General features: G+C 37.1%; 1 protein-coding gene across 2 annotated transcripts in view; it reads left to right on the top strand.

The window, feature by feature from the left end:
- Positions 1-18,912, top strand: part of mettl15 (methyltransferase like 15) — a 53,990-nt gene extending 35,078 nt beyond the window's left edge. Inside the window, exons 4-6 of one of the 2 annotated variants that reach the window (XM_044100783.1) lie at positions 6,582-6,773; positions 9,084-9,262; positions 16,610-18,910. In XM_044100783.1, coding sequence (XP_043956718.1) covers positions 6,582-6,773; positions 9,084-9,262; positions 16,610-17,043 — 805 coding nt within the window. In that variant the 3' untranslated portion in view covers positions 17,044-18,910. Of the gene's footprint in view, positions 1-6,581; positions 6,774-9,083; positions 9,263-16,609 lie in introns of both variants that reach the window. The other variant, XM_044100794.1, reaches the window with a different exon arrangement.
- The last annotated feature ends 301 nt before the right edge of the window (positions 18,913-19,213 follow it).

Here is a 19,213-nt window from a genome sequence, read left to right as displayed (position 1 = left end):
CCCACTCCTTTTTTCTTGACTCACTGTAGATATTTTCATCACTTCTCCCCTGCTGAAAGCAATCAATCAGCATCTTGTCTTAGGCTTCAGTGACGCAGGTAAAGAAACTGAGGAGGTCAACACAAGGGAATATTGCAGGCTTGATTTGTAAAGAGGCTCCATCATCTTGAATGAACATAGCTCAAATCAAGGTTGCTGCAATAGATCTTGATGTCTTTCAGAGTTCTCTTACCTAGAATTACAATGTAAAATTACATTTTGTTCGGAAATAGCACTCAAAATTGGATTAATAAAGTTAAAATTTGAGATCAAGAGGTATTATTAGGCTAACATTTTGCTGTTTTGGAAATGTATTTCATTTAGGTTGGCTCTGAAGATGGTTGTTAACCCTGTAATGTGGTTAGAGGAAGCTTAAGCAAGATATCGTGATTTGGAGCATTTTATCAAACAACTGTCAGAATATTCTGAATGACAAAAAATGCATATAGATGCTGAGGAGAAATCATGTTTATTGCCATTTTATTTAAATAATCCTTTTTTTCTCATTAGCACTTAGTATTTTTCAGTAATGTGGTTTATTGGGCAATGTTTTTCACAACTGACAGGCAACTATAAATAAAATTTGTACAACTTATTAGTCCAATTTACTGATACAACGCTATAACTAAAAGAGTATTTCTGATGTCATTGATGTCGGTGCTAAATAAAAAATAACTCGGATCTCTTAAGCAATTATGAGCCCACACTTGAACTTCAGCACATACACCACTAAAATGTGTCCTCTTTAATAATATAAGACCTTACATAAGGCATTTATATCTCCAACTCTGTGTCTAAGCCCCATAAAGAAGTTAATAATTTACAAATGTTACATAACTGTTTTGCATATTTTTAAATACTTTCAATGCTTTTGGAAACATGTAAAAGAAATCACAGTGTGTATTAGAAGGACTGTTTGTTATCTATAATGGAGGGACACGTAACATGTTCCAGTGATGGACCTTTCAGGGTTTTGTAGAAGCTAATAAAAGACTACCAGTCATAATGTGGGAATTCAATAGAATAAAATAACTTTTTTAAATGTCACAAAAAGTTGCAGACTGCCTTCTGATCAGTATTTTCCTGTGTTCAGGGTTGTGAACATTGCCCGATTACACACAGTGGACTCTGATATTCAAATGACTGAGACACCATAGTGACCCATGAATAGCTGAAATCTACAAATACTTGAGACACCCTCCAAAAACTCATAGTTGCCTATTTTTATAGTTCAACACCAAATAGGCCTTAATGCGCGTGAATATGCTTAGTGGAAACGATGTTGGCACTACCGCAGAAGCTAACCTCCATTGTCTTCCTTAACTCAGCTTTTGAGATGAGGATGTTCGATTGACTGGGAGTACAGACAATCAGCATCAAGGAAAATAAGCCCTTCAATGTTGCTAACACTCCTACTGAATACATTGACTGTAATTAAATTGTACATAAATTATTTTGAAACCTCTCAAACTTTTTAAATCCATCTCCTAACTCTGCTGGACCTTCATATATGACATTTTGTTGTACCTTTGCTTTACATTGTCTTTACATACTTATAAAAACAACTACCTCACATATTAAATCCATAAACTTTTAGCATTGAAGTATTTCTCTGGCTTGGCATAGATTATTTTCTCCACACAAATGTTTAGTTAGTCTTTCACAAACTTGGTCATGATGACTTGGATAACATACCTAAAAAAAACAAACTCGAAGATTTGCATATATGATGCTGTCTCTCTCTTTTTTCCCCCTTAGTTGTGCAGTTGACAAACTATTTAAAAACCTTGAAGCATAGAAATGAGAGGAGGTGTGGTTAAAATCTTCAGTGACTGCCATACATCCTTTAGGGATGTTGTGTTTGTAACCTGTTTCCAGGTTACAAAAGCTGACGTCACACTCACTGCCGGCAGCAGTGCAGGGTTATAAATACACCTGCATGTATCAAAATAACACTCGTGAACTCTGTGGGTAGAATGTAGGTACTACAAATTTATTGCCACCAGTGTCCTGGAAAGACATTCTCTCCCTACTGGCACATAAATTGCAAATCTCCATTGTGAAAAATTATTTTCACAATGGTGACAGTCAGCGAGACCAAAATAATTTTTTTTCTGGACTGAACATAATCTGCATTGCAGAATCACAATGTGGTGGACAGCCTTCATCATTCATGCATTTGTGCTAAGATGACCCTATCAATGGATTCCCTTAGAGTTATGTCATCAATAGATATACGTTGCAACAACTTTCTGCATATGACAGGAATCTATTGCAAGGGTTCATAAGGCTCTACTAAATAGTGTCAATTACATGATCAGGATTGCCACTTCGTTAGTGAGCTCTGGAGTTATTCTGTTTGGACTATTGTATTTCTCTTTGCTTGTCCTTAAAGTTTGAATGTCAATAAGAAAGGCATTGATGTTTAGTATGTGTTTCTGCTGCCTAGATTTTGTAAAATATCCAAGGTTTTCTGCATGGTTGTAGGATCTTGCCAATGTTCTCACACTCGTGTTCAAACTATTTTTGAGTCAGCTGCTCCCAAGCGTTCGCCCCAGCGTTTGACTCATCATCCTACAGTTTTGCACCAAAGTCCAATAGGTGCTGAAAAATTGCTGATAAGCTTGTTTTACTGCTGTAAAAGAAGTTGTTCTTGCTTTTATATTGATATTTTACGATGTGTCTCCTTGTCCGTGTGCTGTACGATGTTAACGGAGAATGTCTTCATGCAACGTTTTCTCAAAGCATACATCATTGTTCCTGATTCATGTTCTTTGTCAGTTTTGTGCCACCTTTTGAATGAAAGCTTTATCTAAGATCATCTATAACAGACAGGCACAATTATTCATAATCTTACTTAATATTTTTCTGTTTATAAAGTAAACTGAACCCTAACAAGGAATGCATTTGATTTCAAGGATGAAGCTACATAAAAGTTACACTAAGGTCAATGAGAAGTCTTCATAAATCACTGGTTTAGATGTTTCATTTAGGCTTAGACCTGATGTAAAAGCGGTTTAAGCTCAGACTTGAATTTAAGAATTAATGAAGTTAAAAAAGTCCGTAAATTATACACATTATTATGATATTGCAGAACATTGTAATACTTTATGTGCGCTGTGTAGGCTGTGCGTTTTGAACAAGATTCATTCTTCAAGTCACCAGAGATGAAGTTATGTGTTTTTTCATAAAAGTTAAATAATGTGATTTCCAATTAGAATTACACTCCGATATTGGAACCAAACAGCATAAGCTTGACAATGGTTGTAGTGTTCTTAGCTTGAAAAGTCTCACCTTGACTTCGACAGCTGAATCTTTGTCTCTTGTGATCATTTGTTTTTCCCCAAAGGGGATTTGCATTGTTCATTTTCGAAGCTGCAAATTTTAGCTGAACTTGAAGGTTTTCTTTTTAGAATAGAGGCTTTTTACTTGGTGACCACACTGTACACAATGTCACTAGTTCTCTGAGTTCATGCCAGCTTTGCACCATAATGGGTACTCGGCTCTTCATGAGCATCCTAACCAATTTAGTTTTTGTTTGAGGTAGGTAGGACCTACCTCTACACCACTGGTGCCCAACTTTGGGCCTCGAGAGCCGGCACCTTGCATGTTTTATTTCTCTCCATGGTTTAACGCACCTGGATCCAAAGGTTGTTACTGCCACCAGGGAGAGAACTAAAACATGTAGGATACCCGACTGACTTTAGGCACTGTTGCACACATTGGTAAAGTGCTGGCACAACAGCATAGTTGTGGTGTGGTATTAAAATGGTTCCAGAAGATTTTTTCCAACATGTGTAGTTCTCCTCATAGATATCCACTTGGTTTCAGAGACTTTCTTATTGTTCTAATGCTGTGTTAGATGTGTAATTTGAAATTGAATTTCCAAAAAATCGATTCAAACAGATGCAGTAAGTAGACCAAATGTTGTGAAAGTTGTAGAATTAAGTGGTGGATGGCATTTGTTAAATAAATGAGATACATGGTACTGTATAACACGTGTTTTGTCAAATGGTTCTCTTAGTCTTTAAATACACAAAATTCAGAAAAATCCATTGGTATTGGCTTGTGCTGTTAATGCTAACATGAACACAAGCATTGTCATGTTCCATTGGCTTCCCTTCTTGCAACAGGAACACAGAAGTTGGATCCTTGTTCCAACTTCTGGAGCAAGACGGCATAAGTACTGGGTTTTCTAGTTTGTTCTGTAATACAAATACCTTTCCTCCTAAATAAACCACTCCTTTCACAGAATTATGATCAGTAATGAGAATTGAATGTGCTTTGACTATGGCAAAATAAAAGGTGTTAGAGAACTGTCAGGTCATATTTCATAAAAATGTAGGTTAAAGTACAAATATATATATGCCTGTGGGCATAATTTCAATCCTGTTGTTGAGAGAATAACCACAGTTAATTTAAACATGCTCACACATTTCTTGTTTCTAAAAAATATATTTTAGTTGCATGTTGAGCAATTATTTGACACAAACAAAGGAAAGGTTGAAATAAATCACTGGCATCACCAAATTAATGTTAAATACAATTCTATGAGTGTATGTAAACTTTGACCACAACTGGTCAATGTTCTCTACCAAGGATAATTGGTAGAATAGGTTTTTTTATTCTAGAGAAATGTTGTCAAATTGTTACTGTAACTTTGCCAAATTTTCTTCATCCAGTATCTTGTTTGTATGCTATGTCTACTGCACCAAACAGCAGGATAAATTTAGAAACGGGCTTCAAAGAAACAGCAGAGTCACGATCAGTGCAGGACGACTTGACCTCCAACTGTCAACATAAATACTCTCCAGACAAAATCCAGGTTAAGTAAAATGTTGTAAAAGCGAGACAATAAAACGTTTCTAAGCTCTTACCTGAAACTGCTCACAGGACCACGTTTTATAATGAAACCTCAAATAAGCGAAACAATGGTTGGGGGAGTGCTGATGTGGAGGTGATGACACAAAAGGATGGTGCAGGTCAGGAGGGAGAACAACAAAAACTTGCCATAGATTTTTTTAAGGAAATACCACCGTGAGAGATGGTGAATAACAGCAGCAAAGCGATGGAAGGCCCCAGTAGCGTGGGTGAGATACTCCCTTGCCATTTTATCTTCTGTGGGTTTTGAAATAAAGGACCTGCCAGCTTGTGTTCTTTTCTTCAATGCCCATAGTTAATCTTGAGAGGTGGAGTCATTGAAATATACATAAAATGTTAAGATTGTGTTAAATTTAAGCATAGTTTTTAATATCCCAGGGGGCAGTTTCTTATAGAAAAGAGTTAAAAGTAAAAAGGGAGCTTATTCCAAATGTTTTAATTGTAATAAATGTCTACGGCTGTAGTGTATTAAAGTGTCATTGTTATCTGGAAACATTAATTGAAATAATCTCGAGCTGACAGACTGAAGGTGAAAGCAAGATCCAGTGTCTGCAAGAAAGACATTTTAGGCATTTATTTTTATGTTAAATAATGAGTAGAAACACATGGGTTAGAATTTGTTAATGTGTACCTTATAAACCACCCCATTCTTGTAGGATGAAAAAGAGAACATTTTCAAAACTGGAGGTTGTTTTGAATGCTCATTGTGGTCTTGCTTACACATGGTAGGCATCAACTAAATCAACAAGCTTTTTCTTCCAGATGGAGTTTTGTGTGTTGAGAGCAGTGACTCAGTGTATGTGCGCAGGTTGCTAGTTGCTTCAAAGAATGGCCAGATATCAGATTTAACAAGCCATGGTAAAGTGTCCTGTTACATTCAAAGGGAAGGTTCAAACTCAAATTGAATAAAATCTTTTTCTTTTTTTTCCCACTACCTTGGACTGTTATTTATCCATCTGAATTGTTTTGGTGTTGCTGAATGCCTAAAATATTGACCATTGTGTTTTCTTTAATAGATGTAGATATAGAAAGGGATAGACAAAAATAGATATGCAGTTCATGCTTTGACAATAAACCAACCTTGTAGACATTTTTAAGGCAACACTGCAGGAGTGATTATTTGGAAAGGATAGTACTCTCCAGTTTGAGTGTCAGTTTCTTCCTTAAGTGGATGAGGCATCTTGGTCTTTGATCATGTGTGATGATAATGGACAGAAAATTAATAGATCGATTAGTGCCTCACCCTACTTCTGATTTAGACATAGGGTAAGAAGTTCTAGCATTCAGGTGCAATTTTTGTACAAGTCCTTGTGGTTGTTTTAGAGATCTTCCAGATATAATGGACTGAACTACGGCCATGGGAATAACCCAGAACTTGGTGAAGGGATTAATCTCCCAAGTAGAGGTAGGTGGAGATGCCCTAGAAGGACATCTAGATCCCTATAGGTCTCTCTAGTGGGAGACCTCTGCAAATTTCCTTTTGAGTGCTTCTACTGTGACTTAAAAATGAATTACTTGATGACAGCATAAGATAAGAAACATGATTAAGTCAAACTCATTCAAATAAAACGTGATTCATACCTGGAAAGCGAATGTAAATTAAACTAAAAGCATTGCATCGCAAATAACTAATTACTGTTCTCCCTTCAATCCTCCACCAGTGGTCGTGTGAAACCGCTGCTCGGCCGGTTCAGTGAGCTTGAAGCCTTGCTCTCTAACATGAACATTAAGTCAGGCAGCATTGATGCTGTCCTGTTGGATGCAGGCTGTTCCTCCATGCAGATGGATCAGGCAGAGAGAGGCTTCTCCCTCAGCAAGGATGGACCTTTGGATATGAGAATGGATGGAGAGAGGTAGGACATTTGCCACATGAAGCGGTGGTTACCTTTGTAGCTGCTGGATTATCAGAGCCAGGAAAACCTTAAGATTGCTCACTGATGCGAGAGTCTTTTAGTGAAGTTAAATAGGCTCACAATAAATCTAGAAATGATCTCTTTTTTGTCCTATTTGATTTAATAACTACATTTACTGTTTAAAATGTTAAGTATAAACAATCCATTTATTCAGTGAGGTGTTGTTTCTACATTTAGTTATGTATATGCAACATGTACATATGATGTATATGTACACATACATATGTTTTTTGCCACATATACAACTCTGGAAAAATTAAGAGACCACTTGAAATGATCAGTTTCTCTTTTCATCGGTGTATGTTTGAGTAAAATGAGCATTCTTGTTTTTATGAACTACTGACAACATGTCTCCGAAATTCCAACTAAAATTTAGTACTTATTTGCACAAAATGAGAAATAGCAACGGTTTCTTATTTTTTCCAGAGCTGCACATACTTACTATACGCAAGTATCTTTTTCTAAAAAGTCTGAATTTCAAAGATCTTCATCTGCAAACAGGCAGAATATTCAGCTACTGTTAAAATAGGTTTAGAGAGGGCACAGTGTAGCCTCTTTAAACGTGAATATATTGCTTTTGTATTCGGCGGATGTTTCAAGTCCAGCTCATTACATGAGGTTATTTGAAAGAAGTAGAAACTGGAAAATATGTAATTGACTAGTATTATCTTACGTTTTTCATTTCCTACAGAGTTATAAAAGATATTTCTGAGTCATCATGGACTCCATAGGAGGATAATGTGCTGTACGGCTCAATGGCGTTGTTTCAGATCGAAGAGTCACAAAGCTGGACTCTTAGATCTGCTGAACAGGTTGACGGCTGTTCAGCACATTTTAATGGAGGTAGAGAGGAACTGCTCTTGGAAACGCACCTAAATGTCATAGTGGAATAGATATGTTATTGCTACTACATATAACAGACAATGCCACATAGATGCCATTATTCAGTTACCGGCCATTTAAGTTCTGGCAATGCTAAGCAGCCACTTTATTAGGTACACTTGGTTAGTACTGGGTTAGGACCCTCTTTTGCTACCAAAAGTGCCTTAATAAAAAGATGTCGGTCAAATTTAGTCCAAATTGGCATTATAGCAATACTTATCAGATGCAGACTTGTCCACTTTACATCCACAGTAGGATTCTGCTGTTCTACCACATTCAAAATGTGCTCTATAGGGTTGAGATCTGGAGTACAGTGAGATTACTATAATCTGTAAAAAAAAAACAACTATATGAAATCCTACATTATCTTGCTGGCAGAAACCATCATTGAATCTGCACTCTGAGGTCTTAAAGGGATGGACTTGGTCACCAGAAATACTCAAGTTAGCTACTTTATTTAAAGGATGCACAGTCATTTAAGAGAGGCCCCAAGTGTATCCAGAACATATCCGTCACACCATTAAACCACCTGCATCAACCTGCACCTGTTAATACAGGGCAGGATAAATCTTTGTTTTCATGTAATTTTATACCAAATCCTGAACCTAACATCTGAATTCAACTAAGATCAAGACTCATCAGACAAGGCAATGTTTTTCCTATGTACAATTGTCCAGTTTTGATGTGTGTGTGTGTGTGTGTGTGTTAATATCTTCTTAAATAAAAGGTTATTTGAAATCTAAATCTGAAAGGGATATGAATAATTTCAGTGGTGAGAATACAAGCAAAGCTAAGCCCAGTCCTCTACTTCTTTTGACTGTTTTTGTTTGTGAGAACAGCCTTGCTGGATGGCCAAAATAATTTTTTGATATAGAAAGCCACAGGTGGTTTCCCATCTCCAGCTACCAACATTTTTTTAGTCAACTTTCCTTCTAAATAACCAAAACCAAATGCTATTCCTATTAACATACTTAATATAATGTGTTACTTTATGTTTAAAATATGGAGCAGTTTAATAAATTAGGAAAGATAAAGGATTCCTGAGGTGTAAATATAAGACAACAGTAATAGACCTCAGTATATAGGCACACTACATACAAATGGGAAATGTATCTGCAAAAATAGTGCAATATGCTTAAAAATGCCTTTACTTTGATTTTTAACATTTGCAAACCTGCAAATCAATCCCTTAACCTCATCACAAGCTGTTGCTAAAGCTGCATTTCCCTTTTTTCCCGCCTTGCAATGATTTTGCTCAGAATTGTCACTCATGCAGGCTTTCAGCTGTATCTCAGAGTTGTCAGGATTCGCCTCTGTCAGCAAGGACATGACGTCAAACTGCTTAATTGGGCTTCTTTTTGTGCGTAGGTACCCTGACATGCCCTGCGCTGCTGACGTTGTGAATACCTTAGATCAACAGGCTCTTGCATCTATCCTCACTGCATACGGGGAAGAAAGACACGCCAGGAAAATAGCTTCAGCCATTGTGGAAGCGCGCCGTGTCAACCCCATCACCCGGACACAGCAGCTGGCCAGCGTGGTTGCAGGTAGCGAGACTCTACACTGATTAATTCCCCGCAAGATTTTTGGGGCTGTACGGAAAAATAAAACACGAGTGGAGTTATTAATGCTGTCTCCCAGAGGGACACGCATGTCTAAGAAAATTATACTGACTGTGATCTCGGCCATCAGCATTTCTTCTTCTGCTTCAGTTCTAGTCACCTTATTCCACACCTTCTTTTGAGAGCAAGATGAGATGGAGATGGAGGTGGCTGGAACAAAATGTGGTTAATGCCTTGAAAACAGTATTTTGCATACAGTCGCCATCTCTCTCTCCCCACTCTCTGCTTCCTTGTTCCCTTTTTGCCCACCCTTTTTTTGACTTGCAGACATACACCTGACAAACATCCAAACACCCACATGTCCCCAAACAATTGACGCACTCGTGCATACAAAAGGGCTTAGCTATATTTTCTTCAATGATTGTTTTTATTTTTTCCCTTTAGCTTTATGAATCCGGATTTGAGATGCGAGGTGTCGTTGCAGCAGTTATTGAACAGAGCGGCGTATGCGTCAGTGTCGCCCTGGGAGAACAGGTGTGAGTAAGAGCAGCTGTTTGATCTCTTTTCAAGAGCGAGGCAAGTTAACATCAATGTTTATTTGAAGCGATTCAAGACATCTTGATTTAGGAAAGTTCCAGGGGAAGCTCTTCGACCACCAGTGACAGTGATGGTTTTAGGAAAACATTACAACCCCGTAACAAATCATGAAGCTGTATGTGTGAGGTATATGTTACACTTTCTATTGGAGAGCAAATTAATTTATATCACCATCATTTATCAATAGACGGTTGCTCTTCTGATTGTATTATATATTATTAATAAATTAAATATCAGCTTGCCAATGCATACATGCCTCTTGAACTTTTTCACATTATGTCATAATATAACCACAAATATTATTCCTTCATTATCGGTATTTAATGGAATTGAGCAACACAAATTACAGTATAATTGTGAAATTAACCCTTCCGCTTTCTGAAGAGAAGGGGTAATTTGGACCCAGCAAGTTTTTTTTCCCGGTGCACAGTCCGGCCATTACAAGTTTTATTGTGTGTGTGGTTTTGGGAACTGACGATCTGATGGAACACCCGTCCTCCACACTGTCCGACCTTGACATCTGCCGCATTCTTCCTGAGTGTTGCACTAAATCTGCAGGGGGGTTAAAGAAAAAAGAAACAGATTTACATCATATATTCAGATTTACATCATATATTCATATTTACCAAACTAGACAACCCAGCAATTCACAGACCATTGCTGCCTCAGTCACCGTCCACCACCACCAAAACCTCACCCCAAGGTACACACATTGCCACCCTTAACCCACTTCTCTGTGTGAAATGGGGGATGGTTATTTACAGCGCATTCAATTTCTGGTAAGCTTCATAGTGTAGCTTCCTTCATAGTCAAGTTGGTGCACATACATTACAACCAAATGGTAGCAACTGGGTAAAATGTAAAATCAGATGCAATTATTTAAAACTTCCACGCCTCCATTAAGCAAACATTTATCAATAGCCAAGAGTCCAGACCCTTTGTATGAAGCAAAACATAGAACAAGGGGTTGGTTTTTACCAGGCAACCTTTTTTCTAGTAATTAATATTTTTGTTGCAATGAACCATAACCAGTTTAAAAAAATATATGGCATAAAAGTTTTTCCTCAAGCAAAAAAGTATCTCTTCTGAAGTATCTGAAATATCTCTCTTACTCTGGCTGATTGCATGAGTGACAACAAAAAGCATAAGTTTTCAGCTAATCAGGAGTTCTCAGCTTTTAAATATAAGTTTAAAGCAGGGGCCTCAAACTCCAGTCCTCAAGGGTCGCTGTCCTGCAGTTTTTAGATGTGCCACAGGTACAAAACACTGGAATGAAACGGCTTAATTACCTCCTCCTTGTGCAGATCAGTTCTCCAGAGCCTTGCTAACAACCTAATTATTCTATTCAGGTGTGGTGCAGCAGAGGCACATCTAAAAGTTGCAGGACAGCGGCCCTTGAGGACTGGAGTTTGAGACCCCTGGTTTAAAGTGAGCATAAAAGGCCTACGTCTTATAAAACAAACAACCAAAACAAGTGCAAAACACCTGCACAGCATGTTTAACAAACTACTTGATTCAGTAGGCATAAGGAAATACTGCCCATTTTGTTCTGCACTGAGACCTGTGGTTCGTGTTTAAAGTCTTTCTGACTGTTTGAATTATTCAAAAAATGCACGTAAAAACTTTCACTGTCAGAGCAAGACTGTGAAACATGTCCAAGTTGTAAATGTAAATTACAACATAAAACGTGAGGTGTGATTTAATAAGGTGCATAGTGCATAAACAAGTGAATATTTTGAGCATGTAAACACTTTGCAGCAATGGCTTTTTCATTCTGGCATCAACATTGTTCAGTGTTGTTGCCGTAACGCATGCTTTGTTCACGTTCTTTTATGTAAAAATAAAATCCTTGTTAACTTAAAAAATTCACGTAAAGTATTACTCACACTCTTGAATGTGCTCATTCAAGCATAATAAAGTGAACAGGTGAATTCAGACACTTGCTTGGTCTTGCTTTTCTGTTTTATTGTCTCTATAAATTCTTACTTAGGCTTTGACCTACAACATAATGCGCTGATGCAGAAAAACTGGCTTTACATCTTCTTTTTTTTGGACAGTTAATGATTCCAGACACTGGCAGGAGAGCAGTTTCAGACCTCAGGAGGTTTCCAATGATTTATCTGTGGTATAAATTCTGTCAGTCAAACCTTTGGACACGTCTATTAATTTTGAATGAGGCAGTTACTGAAAAAATGACTGGCATGGTAGTTTTTTTTAATGCTTTTCTTCCTCTGAGCAACATGAATTTTAAGTGTAAATGTTATGCTTGATATAATGTGCTAATATTGTAACATCCTGCCAAATTTCAAACTGAAGATTTCAAAGGAAGTGGTGCTGTGCTTCTGTATTATTACACATCAACATTTAGTGTGCAATAAAGCACACGTCTGCCTTATCCTAACATCATCAGAGCATGTAAAAAGGAAAAAATAGGAACATTTTAGACAAATATGGTTATTTTCCACAGAACCAGTGGCTCACGTCAAGGGGATGATGAACGATATGCATACAGACATGTTGGTGCCAAAGCCTCCAACAGAGTCTTTTCAGCAATGGGCTGATGATATTGACCTGCCTTTGTCCTCCACACATTTCAGACTAGTAGCTTTATTTGCTTCTTTATTCTGATGTTTCTAACATATAGAAACTATTTTCTTTGCAGACAAGCACAAAGGTTGTACTAAAGAGTAGGTTTATGCTCAGCATTAGTATGAATGTAAATAATTTTGTGCTTTTCGTGATTTTTTTTAAACCATACTTGTCCACCATGTGAAAGAAGCGATATGAACAAATACAACTGACCTTTATTTTGAAAATGAGAGTTCACTGCAGAACTTTGAACTTTATGGAGTTTTTTTTTATTGTTATTATAATCCATACGAAGTCAAAATTAAATATGCAGGCTCAAAAATATACATAACCTCTGCTGAAGTTAGGCTGAATTCATGAACAATCTCCAGATTTCATTCGAACTGGATATTTTACCACACTTTTTAAACGAAATCTTAGTTAAGTTAAATTGGTGTTTAGACGCACTGCAAATATTTGAAGTCAAATCAGTTGGGCTACTCCAGAAAGCCTTTTGTTTGGTGCTGATTATTGATTTGTTCAATCATATTAGTCTGCTAACTTTTTCTTTGTGGTGAATTTGAAGCTAATGCTGTTTCTGTTCATTTGTTTGCTCAGAGAAACACACAAAGTAGATTAATTTCACCCAGACTGATGTTTTCAAGCCATTTTAACTATGATGATTTTCTTCTTACCTCTTATGGGAACAGGGGACTTAAGAATAGCATTTTTATAGAAATATTGATTTGATAAAGAGCATGTTTAATAATGCTTATTTTCATAAGATACTTTTAATTTGACTAGCAAAACTGATTTAAATGCATATTCTAATTTATTGAATATGAGTGTGCATGGGCAGCTTGTTGCAAGTTACCCAACTGCATTTCAGTGAGATCAAAATCTGGACTTTGACTTTGCCCAGGACTAATGTGTCCTTAATTTTCACCCAACTTTTGGTGGATTTAATTATATGTTTTGGGTCATGTTTCAATTACATGTTAAAGGTTTTAGTTCTGCTATGTGTTTATACATATTTATGGTGGGTTCTATGATGGTGATCTAGCTAGGCCCTTTTGCAGCTTGGTATCCCCAAACTATGACACATGTATATTTATGCTTCACAGTTGGTAAAAATGTTTGCTTCCTCCAATGCTGAATTTGGTTTATGCCAAATTCTTGCTTTATTTAACCACCTGGGCTAATTAATTAATATCTGTTAATTAAAAAATAGATTTAAGAAAATGCATTTCTTGTTACGTTATTTAATTTTGTGCAGAGCCAAGCTCAACCTTAATTTTTGTTCAAAGACAGAAAAAAATAAATCATATTTTTTATACATACCACTGTAGCATCTAAGAACACATTCCTTTTTTGTGGCTTGGTCAAAACATGAACTATTCCAACCATCTACAGGCCTAAACCTGTACAAACAGAGCTGTGTGAGGTTTATTCTGCAGTTCCATGTTACACACTCAATGTGTTTTGGTTCATCCTTAACCAGCAGATTTCCTCTTTTTGTAATCTCTTCCTACCTCCATAGAGCTGCCTGCAGGACCTTTCAAAGGCGAATTAGAGAAAGAGTGCCTGGCTTGGTTGAGCTAGACCAGAGCTGGTCCTTGCTGTGCAGGCATTGTATTGATTGCAGCGTGAGTCACACCTTGGACTGTTCAGTGCAGGAGAGAAATGCCACATCACTCACTTCTCTATTTGTTGCTCTATCTCTTTGGATCTGTGTAAGTGCCTAATTGTTCTTTTGTTTTCTATGTGTAGTTGTCATGGGTTGGTCAAGATTAACTTTACAAATTTCTTATTTGCTTTAGTTTTGACTTCAAAACTTACATGAAAACATCTCCTTTCTGTGACCGTTTTAGTTGGAGGTAAAAACTGCAAAATTCTTGACATCTTTACATTTTTTTGTTGCGAACAGGAGGACAAATTATATTATTCTACAGTTTAACTTGAATGTGACAGTGACACATAATTAGTGACACATAAGCAATAACAACACCATCTCCACCCTCCATCTGGTCCACACAGTGCCTCTAATGGACCTGCCGCTCAGTCCAACTGCAGCTCCCTCTTCACTCCTAACTTTGGCTTGTTTATATCCTTTAATAAGCTGTTTTTTTATTGCTGTGACGTATTTTCTCTGAACCGATCAGTCCTGTGTTAATGATATAAATCAAGCTGTTATTTGTGTTGTTTTTTTTCAGTGAAAGAATGGTGTACATACAGTACTGAGCAGAAGTATTTACCCATCTGTCCTTTCTTTATATTTCGTTTCAAAAGAGCCAGATTGTCTTGTAATTTTTTATTTTTTTTTAATGCTCTTGAGCAATAGTTTCCAAGACTCCCCGAGGGTCTTTCAAAGCTTTCTTTGGACATGAACTTGTTCTGGAATAACAAGTCTCTGCAGAACAATAAAAACTTCTCTTTCCTGTTTTTTGGCCAATTACCAATAGCCTTTGAATGATTTAAGCACAAAAGAGACCCCTTAACTTAAAGAATAAAATGTTGTGTCAACATAAAGCAGACACTCAAAGTAAATTGGGATTTTTGGGGACTGTGTCATACATAGCCTATTAGTTCTGCTGTAATCTGTTTAATCTATAAAAAATAATTAAAAGGGGTATTCCGTCACTTTTCAGACTTTCCCTTTTGTGTTGTGTTTGGGCTTGTAGCTTAACGCAATTGCCCAGCGAAATGTTGCAGAGCAATTCATTGATGTTATATTTGGAAGATAAAACTTCGGCATCAACGCAGTGAAGAGTTAGGAGTAACACTTTCAGTAACATAGCAAACCAGCACCCTGTGGAGGGTTTTTAAAATGGTTTGTGACTAGTCCTGTTTGCTTGTTATTCATAACAATGAAGAAAGATGAAGCAGCTTTCAGATCATTTCTGCTACAGTTTTAACCAGGAGTGTTGCTTTAGCTACTCTAACGCATGGGCTTCTGCACTTCCATTTTATTCGTGAGTGATGTAGTAATTGTGCAAGTCTCTAGTAAGTCTCTGTTTTAGGCTACTTATAAGAGTTTGACACTCTCAGATCCTTCAGTGGTCTGGCTGTTTACTCTTTAATTATGCTCTATAAGCGTTACATTGTACCTGTAACTCACATTTTGGTTGTTCCTTCTCTTAAAGAAGCTGTTATGGTCATAATCATGGACCAAAAAATTGCTTCCTAAAGAGAGACTGTTGATGGAGGATCAGGAAAGATATTCTGTGCCTGTTTCCTCTTATGATGCTCACTCTCTAGTCCTGCAGAATCTTTGCAGCAGAAATGCTTACTATATGCTTTTTTTGTTTTTCCATTAAGCAGCTATACATTTAAAATATTTCTTTTAGAAAGTTTTTTCTTAAAAGAAAATAATCTGTTTGCAGCCATTGAAAGAAACAGGATCTAAACAATAGTGTATATCTGGTCTGAAGAACATCGTTCAAAGATTGTGTTTCTATCAGAAAAGTGTGTTTTAAAATTACTTGTTTGTTTTGAAATGTGGGCTGCACAGTGGCGCAGTTGGTAGAGCTGTTGCCTTGCAGCAAGACGGTCCTGGGTTCGATTCCCGGCCCGGGGTCTTTCTGCATGGAGTTTGCATGTTCTCCCTGTGCATGGTGGGTTCTCTCTGGGTTCTCCGGCTTCCTCCCACAGTCCAAAACCATGACAGTCAGGTTAATTGGTCTCTCTAAATTCTCCCTAGGTGTGAGTGTGTGTGTGTGTGAATGGTTGTGTGTCCTGTATGTCTCTGTGTTGCCCTGCGACAGACTGGCGACCTGTCCAGGGTGAACCCGCCTCTCGCCCGGAACGTTAGGTGGGGATAGACACCAGCAACCCTCCTGACCCCATTAGGGACCAAGGGCGATGTTTTGAAATGTAATGGAAAAAGACTGATTGTGGTTTAACTGTTTCTGTACTTTCAAGATCTTTATATTTTTTTGTTCAGAAATATGCTAATATTTAACTTTTGAGACAGAATCTGTTTTTAATCCATAACAGAAAACAAAAATTAATCCCAACAAAGTGATTCCCAAATACTTGGCATGTCATATTTACTGATTAAATTGGTCCTAAATTACAGCACTAAAAAAATCCTTCGAGCTCCTCATCCATCTGATACCAAATGGACTTACTTTGACTGTTTTATTTATTTTATTTTTTTTTTTTTAGGAGCTTTTCCTCCAGCCATTGTCTACGCACGTAAAGACCGTCTTCAACGCCGTGCCCACATTGCAACTAAGACGTTCCAGGCCCTGCGGATCTTCGTGAACGATGAGTTGAATGAATTGCACACGGGGCTCTGCGTGGCCCAGTCAGCGCTGAAACCTGGAGGAAGGCTCTGCGTGATCACATTTCATTCGTTGGAGGACAGACTGGTCAAACGTTTCCTGCAGGGGCACGACTTGTCCAACTTGGATCAATACCACTTTAGCCAAAACCAGCAAGGTAGCAGAAAGAAAAAACTGGTGGATGAGAACAGTGGATGTAACAAAAGTCCTAACTGGTTACCTGTGAAAAGAAAAGTGGTCAGTCCAGAAAAAGACGACGTGAGAGAGAATCCTCGTGGACGATCTGCTAAACTCCGGATAGCTCTGCGGCAGTAACTTTCAAACGATCAAGGAAAAAAAAAAATTATTTCATATTGAAAATTTCATTTTTTTACTGTGAACACAATACTGCACACATATCTGAGTTTGTTGCCTAGTGAAGCAGTGAAGAGGTTTGTCTTTGAACTGAAATGTGTAACAGCTTTGGGACCATTTGGTAACAGAAAAAGAGGTGACAGTATCTGAGCTTTTGCATCGAGTGACAATTAATGCCAGGCAGCAACATGCTTCATCTTTGTGATCTAGTTTTTTAAGGAAAGGAATAAAAACCAAAACCTCATTCTTGCAAAATTCCTTCAAAGATATTTCACTGTCAGTTCATTATGTTTTAATATTTATTTGATACAAGCATTCTTATGTTAAGCTTCACTGTAATTGTACATTATTCAATAGACTTTTTGCAGAAGATGTGTCTTTTCATTAGAGTGCATCACTTTGCACGTCTGCAGTGGCGTTATTAGTGAACAGCAGCAACAGGGTTTAATTAAAGACGACCTAAAAATGTCCCAAGTCCAAAGCTGATTGGTATTCTGGCAATGGATCAGTATGTTTCAATAGTGTTGCAGTTTTAATGTTTTTTATAAACACAAGCTGGCTGTCTTAAAAGATACAATAATCGTAATAATTAACATCACAAACTCCATTTTTAAAATTAGTTAAAGTTTTTGTGACCGTTCAAAATTTGCAATGTTACTGTTGACACTGAAGTTAAGAAGCAGTAACCTTGTGTCATCAAATTATTCCTCATTTGACTTTTTTTTAAATTGATAACGCAAAATTTTGTCAAAACAGGATGAATGTTCTCTTCGCTCTAAATTTCTGAACATGGAGGCTTCAACATTTTAGTTTGTTGGTCTTCACAAATCTGTCTCCTGCTACCAATGAAATTTTTAGTTTAATGGTTGTGGCCCAGCAAAGAGCTGCGTTGCAATGCATTTTTTTTTTTTATTAGTCTGAGATTCCTTTGTGGAAACAGAAGTAACTTTTGCAAACCAAGCAATTTATTTTGGAAAAGATTTGGCTGAGAAAAACAACCCAATGCCATTTTTGTTGTTTTACAGTAGATGATTTGGTCATAATGCTGCCCAAGTTGACAGATGTTTGTCATCATCCTGGTTTGATTTCACTCATTAATTAGTCTTCGTATTTAAGTGAAAGTTCTTAACCTCTGTTCAAATGTGTCTTTTGATAGTATTCTTTTTCTGAGACTGTTTTTGACTTGAGCATCATGTTTTAAAGTTGTTGTTTTTTTGGTGAGCCCAACAGTTTATTCGTCTGAACAATATGAACAAAATTGAGGATGTTGTCAGTTTCTATTCTTTCTTTTCTATTGAAATTTTTATTGTTTGTAATATCTTTAAAGGGTCCTGAGAAAAGCCAAAAAAATATATATTTTACAATGTAGGAGCAGACCTTTTCTGTTATGTCCTTAAAATGTCATTATAATAATTGTGAAATAAGGATTTTGTTGTCGTTTCTGTTACCTAACAGCTCAAAATAAAAATGTTATAAAGCTATCTCATTGTCCAGATAACAATTGTGCATGTTTACAACACGTTCTAGATATGTATAATGGCACCTGAAGTTGTTGCTGCCCAGAAGCTTAATATGTAAAACCAGCACAGAAATAATTGTTTTTTTCATTGACGTCTGTATTTTCCCTGAACCTCCCTTGATGAGTAGCTCAAGTGCAACCTCTACTGCACCATATGAATCAGTAATGCCACTAAATACTGAATGACGCAAGTGTCAGAAGTGGTGCTGAATGAGCTGGGAGGTTGTTCTTGAGCATTCTCTCACCTTCAACTGTAAGCAGATGAGGCGTTCTGATCTTTACTATTTAACTTTGGCTAATTGTAATTGCTTCATCAAGATTATTAATAATTTTTTTTCTTCTTTCTCAGTTTTGTGCTCTCTAAATATACCCTTGCAGTTACCTTGGAAACTAAGTGGTGCAAGTAATACTCAAGTGCATCTAAATTTATATCCTGTAGTTTAATCTACTTTGATATTAAGCTGTATTGGGAGTTTTCTACGCCCCATCCTGGCGGCATCAGTGGATGTTAAACTCGGGATGTGTCAGGACATTTGATCTTTTTCCTTCTTCACAGAAGTAAAGTGTTTGCTGAGCTTCAAAAAGCTGCGAGAATGAAGCTCTATAACGGAC

Source organism: Gambusia affinis, linkage group LG02 (assembly GCF_019740435.1).
Source record: "Gambusia affinis linkage group LG02, SWU_Gaff_1.0, whole genome shotgun sequence".
In the NCBI taxonomy this organism is placed as follows: Eukaryota; Metazoa; Chordata; class Actinopteri; order Cyprinodontiformes; family Poeciliidae; genus Gambusia; species Gambusia affinis.
The sequence above is the reverse complement of the archived record's forward strand: the minus strand, read 5'-3'. Positions and strand labels throughout refer to the sequence as shown.